Source organism: Eumetopias jubatus, unplaced genomic scaffold (genome assembly GCF_037043125.1).
Source record: "Eumetopias jubatus isolate StellerSeaLion01/CBP00866 unplaced genomic scaffold, mEumJub1_p1.0 scaffold_1, whole genome shotgun sequence".
Taxonomy (NCBI): domain Eukaryota; kingdom Metazoa; phylum Chordata; class Mammalia; order Carnivora; family Otariidae; genus Eumetopias; species Eumetopias jubatus.
Genome location: NW_028274807.1, coordinates 215466629 through 215482769, shown reverse-complemented (window position 1 = coordinate 215482769; position 16141 = coordinate 215466629). Strand labels below are relative to the sequence as shown.

General features: G+C 62.8%; 2 protein-coding genes across 5 annotated transcripts in view; one reads left to right on the top strand and one right to left on the bottom strand.

Moving 5' to 3' along the window:
- The first annotated feature begins 363 nt into the window (after positions 1-363).
- MPND (MPN domain containing) lies at positions 364-8245 on the top strand. Of its 4 annotated transcripts, none has more exons than XM_028126280.2 (13): positions 364-427; positions 522-802; positions 1533-1769; positions 3424-3556; positions 4005-4089; positions 4271-4367; positions 4619-4691; positions 4772-4848; positions 5629-5797; positions 5896-5966; positions 6358-6447; positions 7162-7254; positions 8042-8245. In XM_028126280.2, the coding sequence occupies exons 1-13, from the start codon at positions 421-423 to the stop codon at positions 8126-8128; spliced, it is 1500 nt and encodes a 499-aa protein (XP_027982081.1). In that variant the 5' UTR covers positions 364-420; the 3' UTR covers positions 8129-8245. The 4 variants fall into 4 exon arrangements, with proteins under 4 accessions (XP_027982081.1, XP_027982080.1, XP_087874110.1 ...); XM_028126279.2 differs by having other exon boundaries at positions 4268-4367; XM_088017984.1 differs by lacking the exon at positions 364-427 and having other exon boundaries at positions 712-1152; positions 4268-4367.
- A 314-nt stretch (positions 8246-8559) lies between these two features.
- Positions 8560-16141, bottom strand: part of SH3GL1 (SH3 domain containing GRB2 like 1, endophilin A2) — a 29089-nt gene continuing 21507 nt past the window's right edge. Inside the window, exons 2-10 of the mRNA XM_028126231.2 lie at positions 14317-14385; positions 13965-14037; positions 12857-13000; positions 12283-12416; positions 11954-12112; positions 11536-11639; positions 10691-10815; positions 10501-10557; positions 8560-9997 (exon numbers count right to left, since the gene is read on the bottom strand). Coding sequence (XP_027982032.1) covers positions 9801-9997; positions 10501-10557; positions 10691-10815; positions 11536-11639; positions 11954-12112; positions 12283-12416; positions 12857-13000; positions 13965-14037; positions 14317-14385 — 1062 coding nt within the window. The 3' untranslated portion in view covers positions 8560-9800. The remainder of the gene's footprint in view (positions 9998-10500; positions 10558-10690; positions 10816-11535; positions 11640-11953; positions 12113-12282; positions 12417-12856; positions 13001-13964; positions 14038-14316; positions 14386-16141) is intronic.

Sequence of the window (16141 nt, the reverse complement as noted above, 5' to 3'; positions counted from 1 at the left end):
GATCTCTGGCCCCTCGAGTTTCCCGTCTGGTCCCAATGAGCTGAGTCCCCCGTAGCCTCCAGCTCCAGGCCTCAATCCAATAACGGGTCGCTTCGAGTGGAGGCACTAGTTCCCCGAAAGCCGAAGTCCCGGGGCCTCAGTTTCCCCACTTGTATGTTGCCACGCGCCTCCCACGGAAGGTAGCCTTGGGCCTGCGTTTTCCGAATGGTCCCGGAGGGCTGAGTCCCCCAGCTCCCAGTCCGCGCACAGGCGCGAGGCCTCAGCTTCCCCGCTCGCCCCGGCCGGCCGAGCTCCCCGCCAGCCCGCAGGCTGGGGCACCTCCCCTTGGGGGGGCGGAGCCGTGTCACGTGCCGGGAAGAAAGGGCTCGCGGCGCGCGGAGCGCACGGGGCTCGGGGCGCGGGGCGCTGGGCGGAGCGGCCATGGCAGGTACGGCGGGCCTGGCGGGGGCCGGGGAGCACCCGGCGGGGTGGCTGGGGCGGCCGGGGGCGCGCGGCCCCGTGCAGCCTGTCGCTGCCCGCAGCTCCGGAGCCGCTGTCCCCGGCGGGCGGCGCGGGCGAGGAGGCGCCGGACGAGGATGAGGACGAGGCGGAGGCCGAGGACCCCGAGCGGCCGGCTGGAGCGGGCAGCACGCGCAGCGGAGGCGTCGGTGGCGGCGGCGGCGGCGGCGGAGGAGGAGGCTGCGGGGCCGGGGGCTGCGGCGGGCCGGGGGGCGCTCTCACCAGGCGCGCGGTCACGCTGAGGGTGCTCCTCAAAGACGCGCTGTTGGAGCCGGGCGCCGGGGTGCTGTCCATCTACTACCTGGTGAGCGCCCCTACCCCCATCCCATCCCGGCTGAGGCAGGAAGGGGAAACTGAGGCCCAGAGCTCCCTGGCCGCCGGCCGAGCCCGGGTGTGGGGAGGGAAAGCTGAAACACGGAGCATCCAGACCCAGCAGGAGCCCCTCTGCGCGGGAGGACTTCGTTTCCCAAACACCCTACTGCACAAAGGAGAAACTGAGCTCAGAAGAGGACACCACCGCTTTCCTGGCTGTGGGACCTTGCTCAGCCTCTCCATATCCTGGTTTCCTCATGTATAAAATGGCATTTTTCCCCCCCTCACGGAGTTGTATGAGGATTAAATGAATACAGCGCACAGCAGGGTGCCTGCTCTACCGTGAGTGCTTTACAGGCTTGCTGCTGTTGCTGTAGGTCTGGGAGTGGGAGCAGTTTATGAATGGAGAGCTTGCTGCGCGACTGACTGTGAGCTGTGTGTTAGGGATCGAGCAGACCCCGTCCCTGCCCTTTGGGGGCTCACAGTCCGGTGAGGGGGTGGAGACACAGAGCTGGGCACTTTCAGCCCAGGCTGATGAGGACTGTGATAATGGACACACAGGTACTGGGAGGCACTTAAGCCGGAAGGCTTCCTGGGAGGGATGCTGTAGGCGGAAGTGGGTGCCAAGCCCTGGGGAGCAGCAGGGGGTCAGGGAGGACTTCCTGGAGGGGCCTTGGTGGGTCCCAGGTCCCTGGGCCCAGCCAGGCCACTGTTAACTGCAGGGGAAGAAGTTCATGGGGGACCTGCAGCCCGACGGGAGGATCGTGTGGCAGGAAACAGGGCAGGTGTTCAACTCACCCAGCGCCTGGGCCACCCACTGCAAAAAGCTGGTGAACCCGGCCAAGAAGTCCGGCTGTGGCTGGGCCTCTGTCAAGTATAAGGGCCAGAAACTGGACAAGTACAAGGCAGCCTGGCTCCGGCGACACCAGCTCCACATTCCCACCGCTGCTGCCGATGAGGTGCGTCCTTCAGCCTCCTGGAGCAAGCTCTCCCTGACTTGCTGTTGGATAAGGAGTGCCCAGAGTGAGGGCGTTGGAGCTGGGGCCCTGTGGTATGAGCAGGAGTTTGTCAGAGCAAGGTGAAGAGAGTTTTCAGAGGGCAGGAATGGCACAGCCAAGCCACGTTGGTAGAAAGCAACAGAGCACTTGGGGGGCCATGATTAGCTGATACAGCTGGAGACTCACGTGTCTTGGGTAGCTGAGGGGACTGGGCGCATTGGCAGGGACCAGATCTGGTTGAGTTTCGAATGCTACGATAATAATAGATCTTTGAGTATTCACCAGCTGGGTGGACTTACCAACCAAAGACCCTCTCTGGGTCCTAAGTCTTATTCGTATGTAAAATGAAGATGACCACAGTACTCATATGTATCAGATATGTGTATCTGGCTGGCAGGTCTGAAATCTGTAGGGCAGCTGGCAGGCTGGGAACAGGCAGGGAGGACTTGGGCTTTTACCCCGAGGTGGGTGGGAGCCCTGGAAGGCTAGGTGCAGAGGATGGACCTGACTCAGGAGCCCACAGGCGCCCTCTGGTGGCCGCTATATGCTGTACAGACTAGAAGGCAGGGCGAGGGTGGGAGCTGGGGACCAGTATAGGAGACTGAACTGGTCCAGGTGGAAGATGATGGGGTGGGCCAGCCCGACAATGGATGGGGGGGAGAAGTGGGCAGGTTTTGGCTAATTTTGACGGGATCTGCTGCTGCATGAGATGTTGGTTAACTGCTGAGGGATATTTTGTTCTGAGGATGGCTGGAGCTGCCATCCTCAGAGAGATGGGGATTGGGGAGGAGCAGGTGTGGGGGACAGTCCGGTGCAGTGTCGCCCAGCTGAGTGTGAGACGCCCGGGAGCCCCCCACAAAGAGACCTCCAAGTCTGGAGCTGGACCCCCGAGTCTGGAGCTCAGGGGAGGGCCTGGCTGGAGACAGGACTGTGGGCATCATCCTGCCATAGACAGGGAGGGAGAGTGGACGAGGCTGCCCGGGAGGGGAAGAGGCCCGAGGACCGAGGCGGGGTATGGGGGGCCGTGGCGGGAGGGGAGTGAGGTCCTTGAGGAGTTCCCAGGAGGAGGGCCAGTGAGACACCGCGGCGAGGGGGAGGAAGACAGAGACTATGTGACTGTTGGATTCGGACACTGGGAAGTCACCCGAGCACAGGCAGTTAAGGGGAGGTCGGGAGGAGGGATTATTGAGAGAATCTGATAAAATAATCCCTGTAAGCACCGGCTTGCCCCATGAGTGAATTCGACAGGAGGCATGCTAATTGCTTTGCAAGGCATTATCTTATTTCACCCCAATACTGTCCTTATGCAGGTGAAGGTCATTGTGTGGTTTTACAGATGAGAATAGAGCTCAGGGAGGTTAGGGCGCTTGCGGGAAGCCACACAGCTTGTAAAAAACAGAGGCGAGGTTTGGATCTGCAAGGCGCTCAGACGGGAGTTGCGACCGAACCGTAGGCCGCCTCTGCTCACTCCCTCCCTCTAGTGGACATCTGGGGCAATGGCAGGAACCTAAGGCTCAGGCCCGCCGAAGGTCTGGGTGGACCGTGGTGAGGAGGGTGGGCGGCACCCAGCTGAGGGTCCTGCGGCCTTCCCCCACCCCCGCCCCCTCCCCATCAGAGCCCGCCTAGTGAAGGGGAGGAGGAGGAGCTGTTGATGGAGGAAGAGGAGGAGGACGTTCTGGCAGGGGTCTCCACCGAGGACAAGAGTCGGAGACCACCTGCGAAGGGGCCCTTGGAGCCTGCCCACCCAGGTGAGAGGCCTAGGGGAGGGGAGGAGGCCGCGCAGGAGGCGGGCCCAAGTCAGGTGAGGGAGGTGGCAGGGGACAGATCTGGCCTTTCCTTTTCTCAGCGCTCCCAAGATGCCTGGCTGACTTCCTAGCCCCACTGCCTAATTTCTTTCCCGTGCTGCCTGATTTCCATGCTCCCCTAAAGGACTTCTTTGCCTCATTGCCTGATTCCTTTGGCCCCCTGCCTGGTTTCCTGAGGTCCTCACCTGATTTCCTAAGCCCCCCTTCAGCTGGCATTTTAATCTCCTTTTTCTGATTTGTTAACTCGCCGCCCTGATCTCTCGGTTCTGCGGTCTGATTTTTCAAGCGGCCTCGGGAGGCTTTTCTTTCTTGGGCCGCCTGGGCTTTTGTTTTCTGGTTCTGGGCTGGGAGGGATTGATGCTGTCTTCTTTCCGTTACCCCACACGTGCAGAGGCCGTGCCCCCCGGGAAGCGGGTGGAAAACAAGATCCGGGTGCCTGTGCGTTACTGCATGTTGGGCAGTCGCGACTCTGCCAGGTCAGACACACCCTGTGCCTGCCGCCACCAACCCCCGGCACCCCCCGTGTACATTCGCTCTGCGGGAGTGGGGGCAGCCCGAGCAGGAGTAGGGTGGGCACAAGGCCTCCCGTGCTCAGAGCTGGCTCCGGAGGCCTGGGGAGCTAGCTCCTGAAGCTGTGGGACCCTCTGGCTCCAGCAGGAGCCCCCACACCCTGGTGGAAGTAACATCCTTCGCTGCCATCAACAAGTTCCAGCCGTTCAACGTGGCCATCTCCAGCAACGTGCTGTTCCTGCTGGTGCGTGCCCCGTTGCCACCTTGTCCCTTTGCGGGCCAGGGGCACCTGGGAGGGGTCCCTGGAACGTTAGCTCTATGAGGGCAGGGACCTTGTCTGCTTGTCTCTGCTGGTAAACAGTAGGCACTCAAGGTTTGCACCTAGGAGGCGGGTGGGGTGGTCCCCGCACATAGCAAGGGCTCTGGCCCTGTGGATAGACATTTGGGGCTGGGCTGCAGCCTGAGCCGCTCTTCCGATGTCCATCCCCTCCCCAGGACTTCCACAGCCACCTGACTTGCAGCGAGGTCGTGGGGTACCTGGGGGGCCGCTGGGACATCAACAGCCAGAGTGGGTATTTGGGGCCAGGTGGGCAGGGGGGTGCTTAGGGCTGGGGATGATGTCTACACCTTCTCCCCACCTCTGCGCAGTGCTCACGGTGCTGAGAGCCTTCCCCTGTCGGAGCCGGCTGGGGGACGCGGATATGGCCGCCACCATGGAAGAGGAAGTGAGGGGGCACGTGGGGTCAAAGTGTTCTGGGGAGGGCAGGGGTGGACACAGCTGTCCTGGCGGCTAGCACGGTGTCCTAGTTCAACAAGTGCACAGATGTGTGTGTGTGTGTGTGTGTGTGTGTGAGTGAGTGCCTGCCCCGTGGCTGTGACCCCACGGTTATCCTTCCTCTGGGCACAGGTGGCCCACCCCCTTTCCCTCTGAACCCCCGTCTGCATGCCGTGTCCGGCGTGCAGTGACAGCCCCGTGAATACCAGCTGCCATTCTAATAGTGCTTGCCTGGAGCGGCCTTGCGTGTGCCTGGCGCTGTGCCAAGCGTTCCACACCCGCCTTCTCCCAGCCCAGCTCAGCTCGCTCTTGCTCCGTAGGCCCCGGCTTGCCCCTACTTGCTTCAGGCACCCGGAAATGCCTGTCCTGCTCAAGTGCGCCACACCCACCTAGCTCCTCACTTAATCTGAGTGCCTACTGAGTGCCAGGAATTATTCCATGAGCTAGGGATACCGCAGTGCCCCCAATAAATTTCTGCCTTTGCTTTGGTGACAGGTGCGTCTTTTTTGTAATGTATTTGTTGACTGTGCCCCCTCCACTGGCCTCATTGAGGGTGGGGGCAGGGTCCTGGCCACCGCTGTGTCCCCAGGCCTGGTACACAGCAGGCACATATTCAGTGCTGGCGTCACATGGGGATGGAACACGGCAGGCAGGTGTGCGCACATGGGCTGGTAGAGCCCCCGGCCTGCGCCGCCCTGCCCCAGCCTCGCCTGTGCCCCCCCCCCCCCAGATCTACCAGAGCCTGCTCCTGCGGGGCCTGTCCCTGGTGGGCTGGTACCACAGCCACCCACACAGCCCCGCGCTGCCATCGCTGCAGGACATCGACTCGCAGATGGACTACCAGCTGCGCCTGCAGGGCTCCAGCAATGGCTTCCAGCCCTGCCTCGCCCTGCTCTGCTGTAAGTCCGGCTGCCCGGCGTGTGTGCGCGTGCGCGTGGCCCTCCCGGGCCGCTGACCCCCTCCAGGCCCAGCCCCCACTCTCACTCTCCTCCTGCAGCCCCTTACTACTCTGGCAATCCGGGCCCGGAGTCCAAGATCTCACCCTTCTGGGTGATGCCGCCCCCTGAGGTAGGCGGGACTGCTGGGGGAGGCGGGGCCGGGAGGGGGCTGGGGCCTCAGTATCTCCTGTGAAATGGGAACATAACCCCTGCACTATCTGAGGTTCCGGTGAAGGCCTGGGCCGTGAGGGATGTTGAAAAGGTGTGCGCTCCACACGGAGCATGCTGCCCTTGTGTTACTAAGACGGCCTCCTTCCCGAACCTGTCCTGGGGTCGGAAATGGGGTTTGGAGAGCTATTCCCGGCCTCTCCTGCTGGGGGCAGGGCCACGTGGCCTTGAAGCTGGTCGCAGGGCAGAGCCAGGCCTGGAGTCTTGATTCTCCGATTGCTGGCCCAGGGCACATCCCTCATGGGATGGGGCGCTGGAGGTGGCTGGTGGTGACCGGCTTGTGTCCCTGCCAGCAAAGGCCCAGTGACTACGGCATCCCCATGGACGTGGAGATGGCCTACGTCCAGGACACCTTTCTGACTAATGACATCCTGCATGAGATGGTGAGCTCACTTCCGGGTGGGGTGGGCGGGGCCCCAGCGGGGGGGGGGAGGGGGGGGGCTTTGGGGCCCCAGCTGGACGGGGGCGATACTGCAGGACTCAGGGTGGCTGAATGCACCACATCGGAGCAGGGGTCAGACTCCTCTTCCGCGGCCGAAACTCAAGTCCCAGATTCTTGCCCACCTGCCCCCCCGCCACCCTCCCCCGCCCCAGACCTGGCCTTGCTCTTCTGGAACTTGCTGGAGGTGCCCCGGCCTAGCGCCTCTACACCTGCCACTGATTGAAGACACGTGAGGGATTTCAGGTGGTGCCCAGATGAATGTTTTCAGTGCCCACGTTCCAACAGCCGTTTTAAAAACAGCTAGTAGGTCACACCTGTGGTATCGCGGATTCACTGCTGCGTGGGAGGAGGCTACACAAGGGGGCGGGGGCAGGTCTGTGGGGACATCCAGAATCACTGCTGCTTCCCACTGCCGGGGGAGGGGGTGCCCCTTCCGTCTCCCCCCTCCAGGGGCCTGCTGCGAAGCTCCTTTCCTTCCCTCTGGTGGCGCTCCCGGGTGGTCTGTCTTGGGGTCCTGGGTAGCGCCTGTGTGCTATATGGGACTGGGAGCCCCCCCGAGAGGCGGCGGTAGGCACCCGTGGTGCTCGCTGCTGTGTGCCGAGCGCCTGCGTGGGAGGGCGGGCGCCAGGGGTCCCATCGGTGCCCCGTCCTCTAGATGCTGCTGGTGGAGTTCTACAAGGGCGCCCCGGACCTCGTGAGGTTCCAGGAGCCCTGGAGCCAGGAGCACACGTACCTCGACAAGCTGAAGGTAAGACTCATGACCCCAGTCTCCTGCAAACCCCTTGTGGAAGACAGTTCTTGGGGAGCCCCCGAAGGATCTATCCAGGGGCAGCCTGAGAAACGGTGCTGTCCTAAAGTGTTCTGTATAAAGTACTTCAGCTGGATATTAAAGCTTGTTCGGCCCCATGTGGGTGGTGACGCTGACAGGGAGCACTGCTGAAATGCAGCTGAAAGCACAGCGGCACACGGACCTGGGCTGGGGAGAAGCTGCGCTGGGGCCGTCTCTCCGCTCGGGCGCCCGTGGGGAGCGCACGGGGGCTGCAGTCCCAGAGCAGCTGGTGCCCTGAAGGGTTCCTCCAGTTCACCGGCCCTACAGTCATTTAGGGGGACACGTAAGGGCTTGGTGGCCTGGGGGGGGCGGTTTCTGACTTCTGACATGGAAGTCCTTCTCAGAAGGCATTTTCAACTCTACTGGGTAGAGAAATGCAGTTTTGCATGCTTGTTTTGTTCAAACTTAGAGTGACCAGAGCTTCAAGCTGCCACGGGTCCCCTCCACCCCATCACTGGGCTGGTGGGGTCGGGGGTGGCTCCCCACGCAGGGGGTGTGAGAGCCTGGGAGGGAGGCAGCTAGGGAGAGAGCAGGATATGGAATGTGCAGAGAGCACAGAACATTGCAAGGGGGAGCCGCCTCCTTTAAAAAATAAAACGTTTTCGGGACACTACTGTGTACCTCGGTTAGTAAAACCCCCCTGCCAGGACGGGGGCGGGCAGGACCACAGGGCCCAGCCCTGAGGCGCCAGCCCTGCCCGTTTCAGATCTCCCTGGCCAGCAGGACACCCAAGGACCAGGGCCTGTGCCACGTGCTGGAGCAGGTCTACAGCCTTCTTAAACAAGGGAGCTGAGGCACCACCGCCTCCGAGGGCCTCTCGGTCAGACTCTGAACCCCCAGTGGTTCCGGCTGAGGGGGAATGGGTCTGGGGGCTTTGTTTGTGGCACAGATAATAAAAGGGAGAAGCAAACAGTCTGGGCGTGTGTCTCACCTGGGGGTGCCTCCCCCCCCCGGCGCCCCCCGCACTCATCACTGGGCACGTGGGTGGCTGTCTGGGCAGCGTGGCACCTTGGCCGGTGCAGGAGGGGACGCTTTTCGTGCAGCCGTGGTGTGGGCTTCCCGGGGCCAGGGCTGGACAGAGGACAGCTCTCCCTCCCTGGCTCCTGGGGGGCAGGTACCCTCCCCGGGAGTGGCCCTGCCCTGACAGGGGATGCCTCGGGGGAGCCGTGAGGGTCCAGGGGAGCTGGGGGAAGACCCACCCCACACCACAACCAAGCAAGAGGCTCTAGAAAGAGACCTTTAATACTTTTAAAAAAAAAATCAGGATTACATTTTGATCTGCCCTTGATTGTGAACAAGGCTACGCTGCTCATTCTTTGCTGGGAGGTCGGTGCCTCCCCCCCTCCCCCGCCCCGGAATGGCAATGGGGGGGCGCTCAGGGAGGAGCAGAGCCTGGTGTCCCCAGGGCTTTGCTGAGTCATCAGAGGAGGGGGGGGATGTGATCCAGTCCCGAAGTCCCCCAGTTGAGCCAATTTTTGGACGAGGCAAGAGAGGAGGTGGATGCAGGGCTGGGCCCTGCTCGTCAGGGCAGCTGCGCGCCTGGGGCCACTGTCAGCAGTGGGCACGGCAGCCGGCTCAGGAGGGGGAGGCGCCTGTGACCCTCTCTTGAGGGTAGTCCCAGCAGCCAGGGGTCTGGGAAGATGCCTCAAAGCCTGTGTACTTGACCTTCAGCAGAGCAGAGGCTGCAAGACTTCTGTGGTCCCGTTTGTGGGTGCACACGGGTGTGCTGCGTGCACAGCTGGTGGTGGCAGCTCGTGCCGGAGAAAAACGTCTGTGTGCTTGTCTGGGGTGGGGCACCCTACACGGGGAACTGAGGAGAGGGTGCAGGATGGGGGGAGGGTGCTGGCGTGCAGGGCTGGGTGCCCTGCGGGAGGAAGAGAGCCGCTCCAAGGCTGCTCAGGGAAGGGCCGGTCTTTAGGGGAACCCTGAGGACCCCAGGCTTGTGTCTCCCCAAGGAGGCGGCACCCCGGGTGTGCCAGGGCCTGGGGAGGCCTGGAGTTGGGGCTGGGAAGGAGTGCGGTGGGGTAATTTAAAAGCAGGGGTGGTGAGTCTTGGCCACGGGGCCTGCTCAGAACCCCCAGTGGCACAGATGTTTCAGCTCATCGTTAAGGGCAGCTCTCCTGGGGGGTGGGGGCCACCCCAGGAGAGAGGGGACGAAGGAGGGACAGAACAGGGTGTGTGTGCACGCACGTGTGTGCGAGTGAGGGGGCCCACCTGGAGTTACCCGTTCCCGGACGGGTGGGCGGAAGTTAGTGTTTCTAAGAGCACCTTAGTGTTCGCCCCCTCGGGGCGCGGGGCTGGGGAGATGCAGTCAGGGAGCAGCCCGGCCCAGACTGCCGCGTGGAGAGGGGGCTGGGGGTGAGCGCTAGTGTCAGCGCTCCCCGCTGCCCCCCAACTCCGCCCCCGGCCCCAGGAGTGCCACAGACGCAGGCGGGATGCAGGCCGTGTGGACGGGGCCGACGCCCTCACTGCGGCAGGGGCACCAGCACCTCCACGTAGCTGAGGGGGAAGAAGCCCGACTGGCCGTGGAGCATGCCCTCGTACCAGTTCTCATCGATCTGGTTGGTCAGCGTGATGACGTCGCCCTCGTGGAAGCCCAGCTCCCCGGCGTTCTCAGGCTCGAAGTCGTACAGCGCTTTGCAGCTCGGCTGGTCCAGGGGTGCTGGGGGCAGGGGCTCGGCTCAGACCCCTGGCTCCCTCCCACCGCGCCCGCCCCAGCCTGCTCGTGGCCCCTGAAGGACGGCTGCCGCTTCCTCTGTTGCCCCCCCAGTCTTGTCAGAAAGGAGGGACAAGGGAAAAGGGGACAGAAAGGGACTCCGGACGTGCTCCTGGGAAGAGCTGGGGACGCCCAGTGGCATCAGGGTGAGAGAATGACCAGAAGCCCTCCGGCGGCCCCTCAGAGAGCCTAGAGGCTGTTGGACACCCCTGGTGTTCACGGAAGACCCTCACGCGGATGGGGAGGCCTGGGGAGGCCCGGGGAGGCCGTGCTGTGCCGTGCAGGCCCAGTGCCTAGCTCCTCCCCTGCCCGAGATGGGCCAAGAGGACCAATCCCAGGGGCGTCCGCTTCTACCAGAGGAGGGTCCTTCTGAACAGACCAGAAGGCAGTGTTATACACTGAGGTGGGGAGCTTGTGAGGGCAGGGCCTGTGCCCACAGGGACACTCACGCATGCTCCTGCTAGGGGTCCGGGTGGGCTTGTCGGAAGACCGGAAAGATGATGAAGCTGCTTGCAGACAAAGCAAAAAGGGGGGCTGAGAACCTTGGGCTGGGCCCCCTCCCCAGAGGGAGTGGGGTGGGCCTGGCTCTGCAGTTTGGACAGAGTAGCGGGCTGGGGGCGACCCCTCCCCACTCCTTACGTGTGATCTTGGGGGCTGTGGCACAGGGGAAGCCCCCATTGGACTGCTCAGGCTCCCCAAGGTCGAAGGACTCCCGAGGCTTGGGCTTGTATTCCCGCTTGGGACGAGAGGAGGCTTCCCGCATCCTGCAGGCAGGGAGGGAGAGCTGTGAGCAGCCAGCAGGGCCTGAGTCCTGTGTGTGCCAAGGTGAAGGGACACCTCCCTCCCCACCGTTGATGCTGCTGTCCAGGACTTGGGGTCGGGGGAGAGACCCCCAAGACCAGGCCTGGATGCAGAAGCCCAAAGGGTCTAACCAAAGGGCCTCCCAGTTGGTCAGCTCCCCCAGCTCAGGCCCTTCTTAGAGGCTGCCAACTGGCCAGGTCCTGCCAAATCCTGCAGCCCCCTTAGCATGCCCACCCAACCCGGGGACACGGCTACCCAAGGCTGTCCTTCTCAGGCCCTAGACTAGTGACGGCTCTCAGAGGGGAGCCCCGTCCACCCTGGCCCTGGGTAACGCACCCCCGCGGCCCAGAGCTCTGAGGGGCCTCTTTCTTCTGGCCCCCCAGCCTCAGGTCACCCCAAGCCTCCCCTCTGACGACTGTGGCAAGCCTGATGCATCTTGCTTCCTCCTGGAGTCCCCATCCTACAAGTGTAGTCTCGGGATTCTTTATGAAAAGAAGCCAAGCCCCTTGCTCTGACACAGGCTCCAAGCAGGGCTGGGCTGTTGGGGAGGCTGGCGGTGGGGTCTTGGAAGCCCTGAATGGCCACCCAGGAATCCACGGGAATGACTCTAGGCTTCCAGGGCACCCCGGCCCAGCCCAAAGCAGGATAGGCTCCCACAGGGAAGGCCAGGGGCTGGGGCTCACCTTCGCTTGAGCTTCTCAGCCAGCTCGTCCAGGATCTGCACGGCCTGCCGGTGGTAGTCCAGCTGGGCATCCACCAGCGCGGAGAGCTGGCTCACCTGCTCGATCTGCAAGTGAGCAGCCCGCTGAAGGGCGGCCCTCCCTGTGACCCCTACCCCCAAGGGCCTCCTCTTTTAGGAAGTCTTGCTAGAATGCTCCCGGGACAGGGGCCGGCCCCCTCCCCAGCTGCCTGACCCCTGCGCTGCTGCTGGAGGAGACCCGAAAGCTTCAGGGGGCAGGTGGAGGCCCCTCGGGTCCCGCAGCTGCCCCTTCAGGCTCAGAGCAGGGGCTGAGCCCACTATGGGCAGGGCATGGGTGACTCTGCCCACTGCCCCGCTTTTTTTGGGTGGGGGCCCTCCCCCGAGGGAGGGCCCGGACGCACATCGGTCTCCAGGAGGTTGTGCATGCTGGTCTCGGCCACCTCCTTGGACTCCTCAAACTTCTCCAGGGCCTGGCGCAGCTCTTCGTCGGGGATCCTACCCTGTCGCTTCTTCTTGTAGTCGAAGTCCAGGCGGCGGCCCTCCAGCTTTTTCAGGTGGTGCTGTGGGGGGAGGGGGAGAAGGCATCAGAGCTGTGAGGTACGTGCTGGGGTCTGCAGGAGGACGGGCACACTGGGCGGGGCGGAGAGGTGGGGGAGCAGGGCTGTGAGGAACCTGCCCTGGGGGCTGTGTGAGGGCGGGCACACTGGATGGGGCATGGGGGGGGCAGCACCTGGATCTCCTTTAGGTCTTTGTCACACAAGTTCTGTAGGGGGTCGATGAAGTTCTGCTTGACCTCTATGTCCAGAGAATCCTTCACCTCTGCCAGGCGCTTCATGGACTCCCCCGCGTCCAGCAGGGCATCCCCTGCAGCAGGGCAGGGATTGGGAGAGAAGCTGTCATAGGAGACCGGGGCCTGGGGGCCCAAGATACCCCCAACTGCTAACCTGCCCTCACCCCAGGGCCCAGACGCTAGAATTCAGGACAAAACAAGGGTCCCTGAAGTCTGAGCCCCAGCAGCCAGGAGGAGTTGGCGATGACGCGTGTCAAACCCCCGCCCCCGCCCGCCACTGCATGGCTTCCCCAGCATTAGCTGTGGCTTGAGGGTAGGCCTTCCAGTGGCCTTGGCCCTACAGGCAACACTCTGATCCTCGCTCATCCCCACTGAGGAAGGAAAGGTGTTCTTGGGAATCTCAGTCGCCCTCGTCCAGGGGATTAACGGGTACTGTGGAAGACTCTGGAGCAGTGGCAGGGAAGTGGCATCCCACTGTCCAGTGCCAGATGCTCTGGCCCTCCAGAGCCCTTACCGAAGTTGGACTCGCCGCCGAGCTCCTTCCCATGGCGGATCATGCACTCGCCCAGCAGGCCCTCTGACTGTGGGTAGCCAGGGTTCTTCACCTGCCCTCGGATCTTGGACACCGTGTTGAGCATCGTGAGCTTGGCCCGTGAAGCTGGAAGAGAACAGGCTGGGTAGGCGTGCGGCCAGTCTCTCTCGAGAACCAGGCCTGCACTTGGCCAGTGCTGCCGGCTGCCCCCTCCCAACACCCTTATTTCTAAAGCGCTGCCCTGACCCAAGGAAGCTTGGTTTCTATGCCTGCTGATGGCCAGGCTCTGAGGAGAAACTCCTGCATAGACTTCCCTCCTCTGCTCACCTCAGCCACAGAGAACCCTGGCAATAGGCAGGTGACCGGCTCTCCCGGACCCCACGGGGCCTCCTCGTCCTGGAGCACAGCTCCGATCACAGAAGCTCCTTTCCCTGGCCTGGGGAGTAGCACCCCAGAGAAGTAGGGGGGCAGGTATAGGTGTGTACAGGTCCAGGTGCCCCAGACATAGCCCCCCTCACCTGGCGTGGGGGAGGAGCTGTGCGCTTGCCTCTGCCCGCTCAGGTCTGTCCCTGGCTGCGAACGGACCTGGCTGGTGTTGCTGCCGGTCCCACATCCATCACCTCCTGCTATGGGAACCCAGATTTGGATTTTCCTCAGGGAAAGGTCCTCATCTCTCTCTCAGGCTAGGAGATTCCCGCTCCCACTCCCCGTGGGGTCCGGAGGAGCCAGTCACCTGCCCGTTGCCTGCTCCAAAGGTGGGCCTGCAGCTGGGGCCTGGCAAATGGGTGGGCAATTCAAACTGGTCCAGTGAGTTGGTTAAGGTGGAAAAGATGCTCTTTTCGGCTGGGACTATTAGCTGTAAGGGTGATTTTGGACTAGGGTTGCCACACAGAATGAGAGCTGCCTGATGAAGTGGAAAGGAAATGCAGGGCTCTGGGGACATCCTTTGGACCCTTGGTTCTGCCCATGAAACCCGCCTGCTTACTCCTGGGCACTTCAGTTCTCTGAGCTCACACATTCTTTCTTAGGCTCTGGTAACCGGCCAATTCCAGGCTGACACGGACCCCTCCTAGCTGGCTGGCACCCCTACCTGGGTTGGGCTGCAGGTACTCAATGGTTCTGGCCAGTACTTCTGTCACAGCCTTGCTGGTAACATCCACCTTCTGTCAAGAGAGGCAGGGTGTGGGCTTTTGCAACCATCGGGGTGCCAGAGGCCAAACCCGGAGTCCCTGGACAGCCCATGCCCTGCTCCCCGGCCCCACCTGCCTCAGAGCCTGCACAAGAATGGCGTGCTGCGCTCAGGGCTGCTGGCCTCCCTGCCTCCCGGGGCCGAGGGACCCATCCGTCCGTGAGCCCCCCCGTAGCCCAGCTGTAGCGCTGCTGTGGCCCGTGAGGGTAAACAGCGCCGGGCGTCAGGCGGGCCGCACCACCTCTCCTGGTACCTTCTCCATCTCTTTGAAGTCTTCATCAAGCTTGGTCCCTTCGGCCCCTCCGACCTTCTCACTGACCAGCTGGGGGACAGGAGGGAAAACAGCGTGAGCCTCAGACAAGGAGGAGGCCCAACTATGCCTTCCAGCCACGTCCACTGCCGGGGAGAGCTGGTGAAGGGGTCAGCACATCCATGACGGCTTCTCAGGGACGCAGCTGACGGCAAGATGGGTGGCCAAGTGAGGCCCTGCTTCCACACCCACACCCTCCTTGGATCCCAGGGCAGGGTGGGAGGGTGGCGCCTCCTGCTGGAAGCCTTCCCTGGCCGTGCCTACCCCTCGAGTGCCCACCATCCCTGGAGACCTGCCTGGGGCCAACCGCAGCTGAGTGATGTCCTCTCTCAGGGCCAAGGTGCCCACACCCAGACAGTGATGCCATGGTTCAGCTCTAGGTGTGGGGAAGAGGTTCATCAGAGCCTCTTTGCTCGGGGATTGCACACCTCCCTTTCCCCCACTGAATTCCGGCCTCTTTGGGAAGGAATCCTGGGAACCCTGGGGCCAGCACTTCCCCAAAATACATTCTCCCTGGGCACCTCTGGGAAACGAACAGGTCTGTGGTGGGGAGGAGGTCCTGCGGCTGAATGGACACGGAGACGACCCAGTCCATCACTTTGGGCCCCGCCCCCCAACAGGGTCCAGAAGAGACAGGGCCATTTCCCCAGTGGGTCGGGGGTTCTTACTTGGCTGAGTTTGGGAGTCAGGAGGGGCCTGGGGTGCAGGTGAGCTGTGAGGCCGCTGTAGTGGGGGGACAGGAAGGAGGCAGGGCTGGTGCACGGCCTGCCTGGTGACTGTCTGCCACCTGCAGCGGCTCGGGCCCCGTGCAATCCTCTAGGGGACCCTGCAGGACGGGCAGGGGCTGCCCTCCTGCTGCTAGCCACTCTGTAAGGAAAGACCCTGGTTGCTTCCTAGGCATTTATGGGGCGTTCCACTTTATTTCATGGGACAGTTTCACTTCTTTTGATGACGGTAAAACAGGACGTTCTCAAATTCAGTGGTTGCCAGAGAGGGAAATGAGTTCACTGCCTAACAAGAGACAAGACTCTTCTGGTGAACTGGGAGGGAGCTGAAGCGTAGGTGCTCAAAACCACACCTTCCGGGGCCCCAGGACTGATGGCCCGCTCAGTGCAGGAGGACATGGCACAGGGCAGACAGGGACAGGTCTCCCAGGCAGGAGCCACATCCTTTCCCTAATGGGAGGGGCATGAGCAGACCCTGCAGGCTGCTGGGGGCGGGTGGGGGGCATGAGTGGCACCTCCCTGTCTCCCCAGAGCCCTCAGCTCTGCAGGCACTACGTGTGGGGCTGGATGTACCAGGCTGTCCTTGCACCCGGGCACACAGGAAGCCATGCTGGGCCCCTACCAGTCTCCCTTCCCCCTGCCTAGGAGCTCTGGGCTCAAGTCCCTCAGGTAGCAGACGATCATTCCCCATGTCCTTTCTCTTCAAGGCTCACAGTCTTGGAACCAGCACAAATGGATAAAAGGATGACAAGAGGCCAAAAGGTAAAAAGGAAAATCAAAGAAGTCCAACGAAGAGCCGCGGCTCTGAATGTGGGGCTCCCCAGGGTGCAGACCCTGTCTGGCGGAGAGGGACCTGACTGGTCCATGGGAAGAGCTGTTAAGTGGTGCTGATAACAAGGACGCACCTTTGGGTACGAGGAGCAGTGTTTCTAGGGACCAAGGCCTCCTGTCACTGAGCAGCCAGCCCTGGAGGCTCAGCGGGTGGGACGCTGCCTGGGAGGAGGCAGGAGGGCCCCGAAGGGCCCTGCCCATGGGAAGGCTAC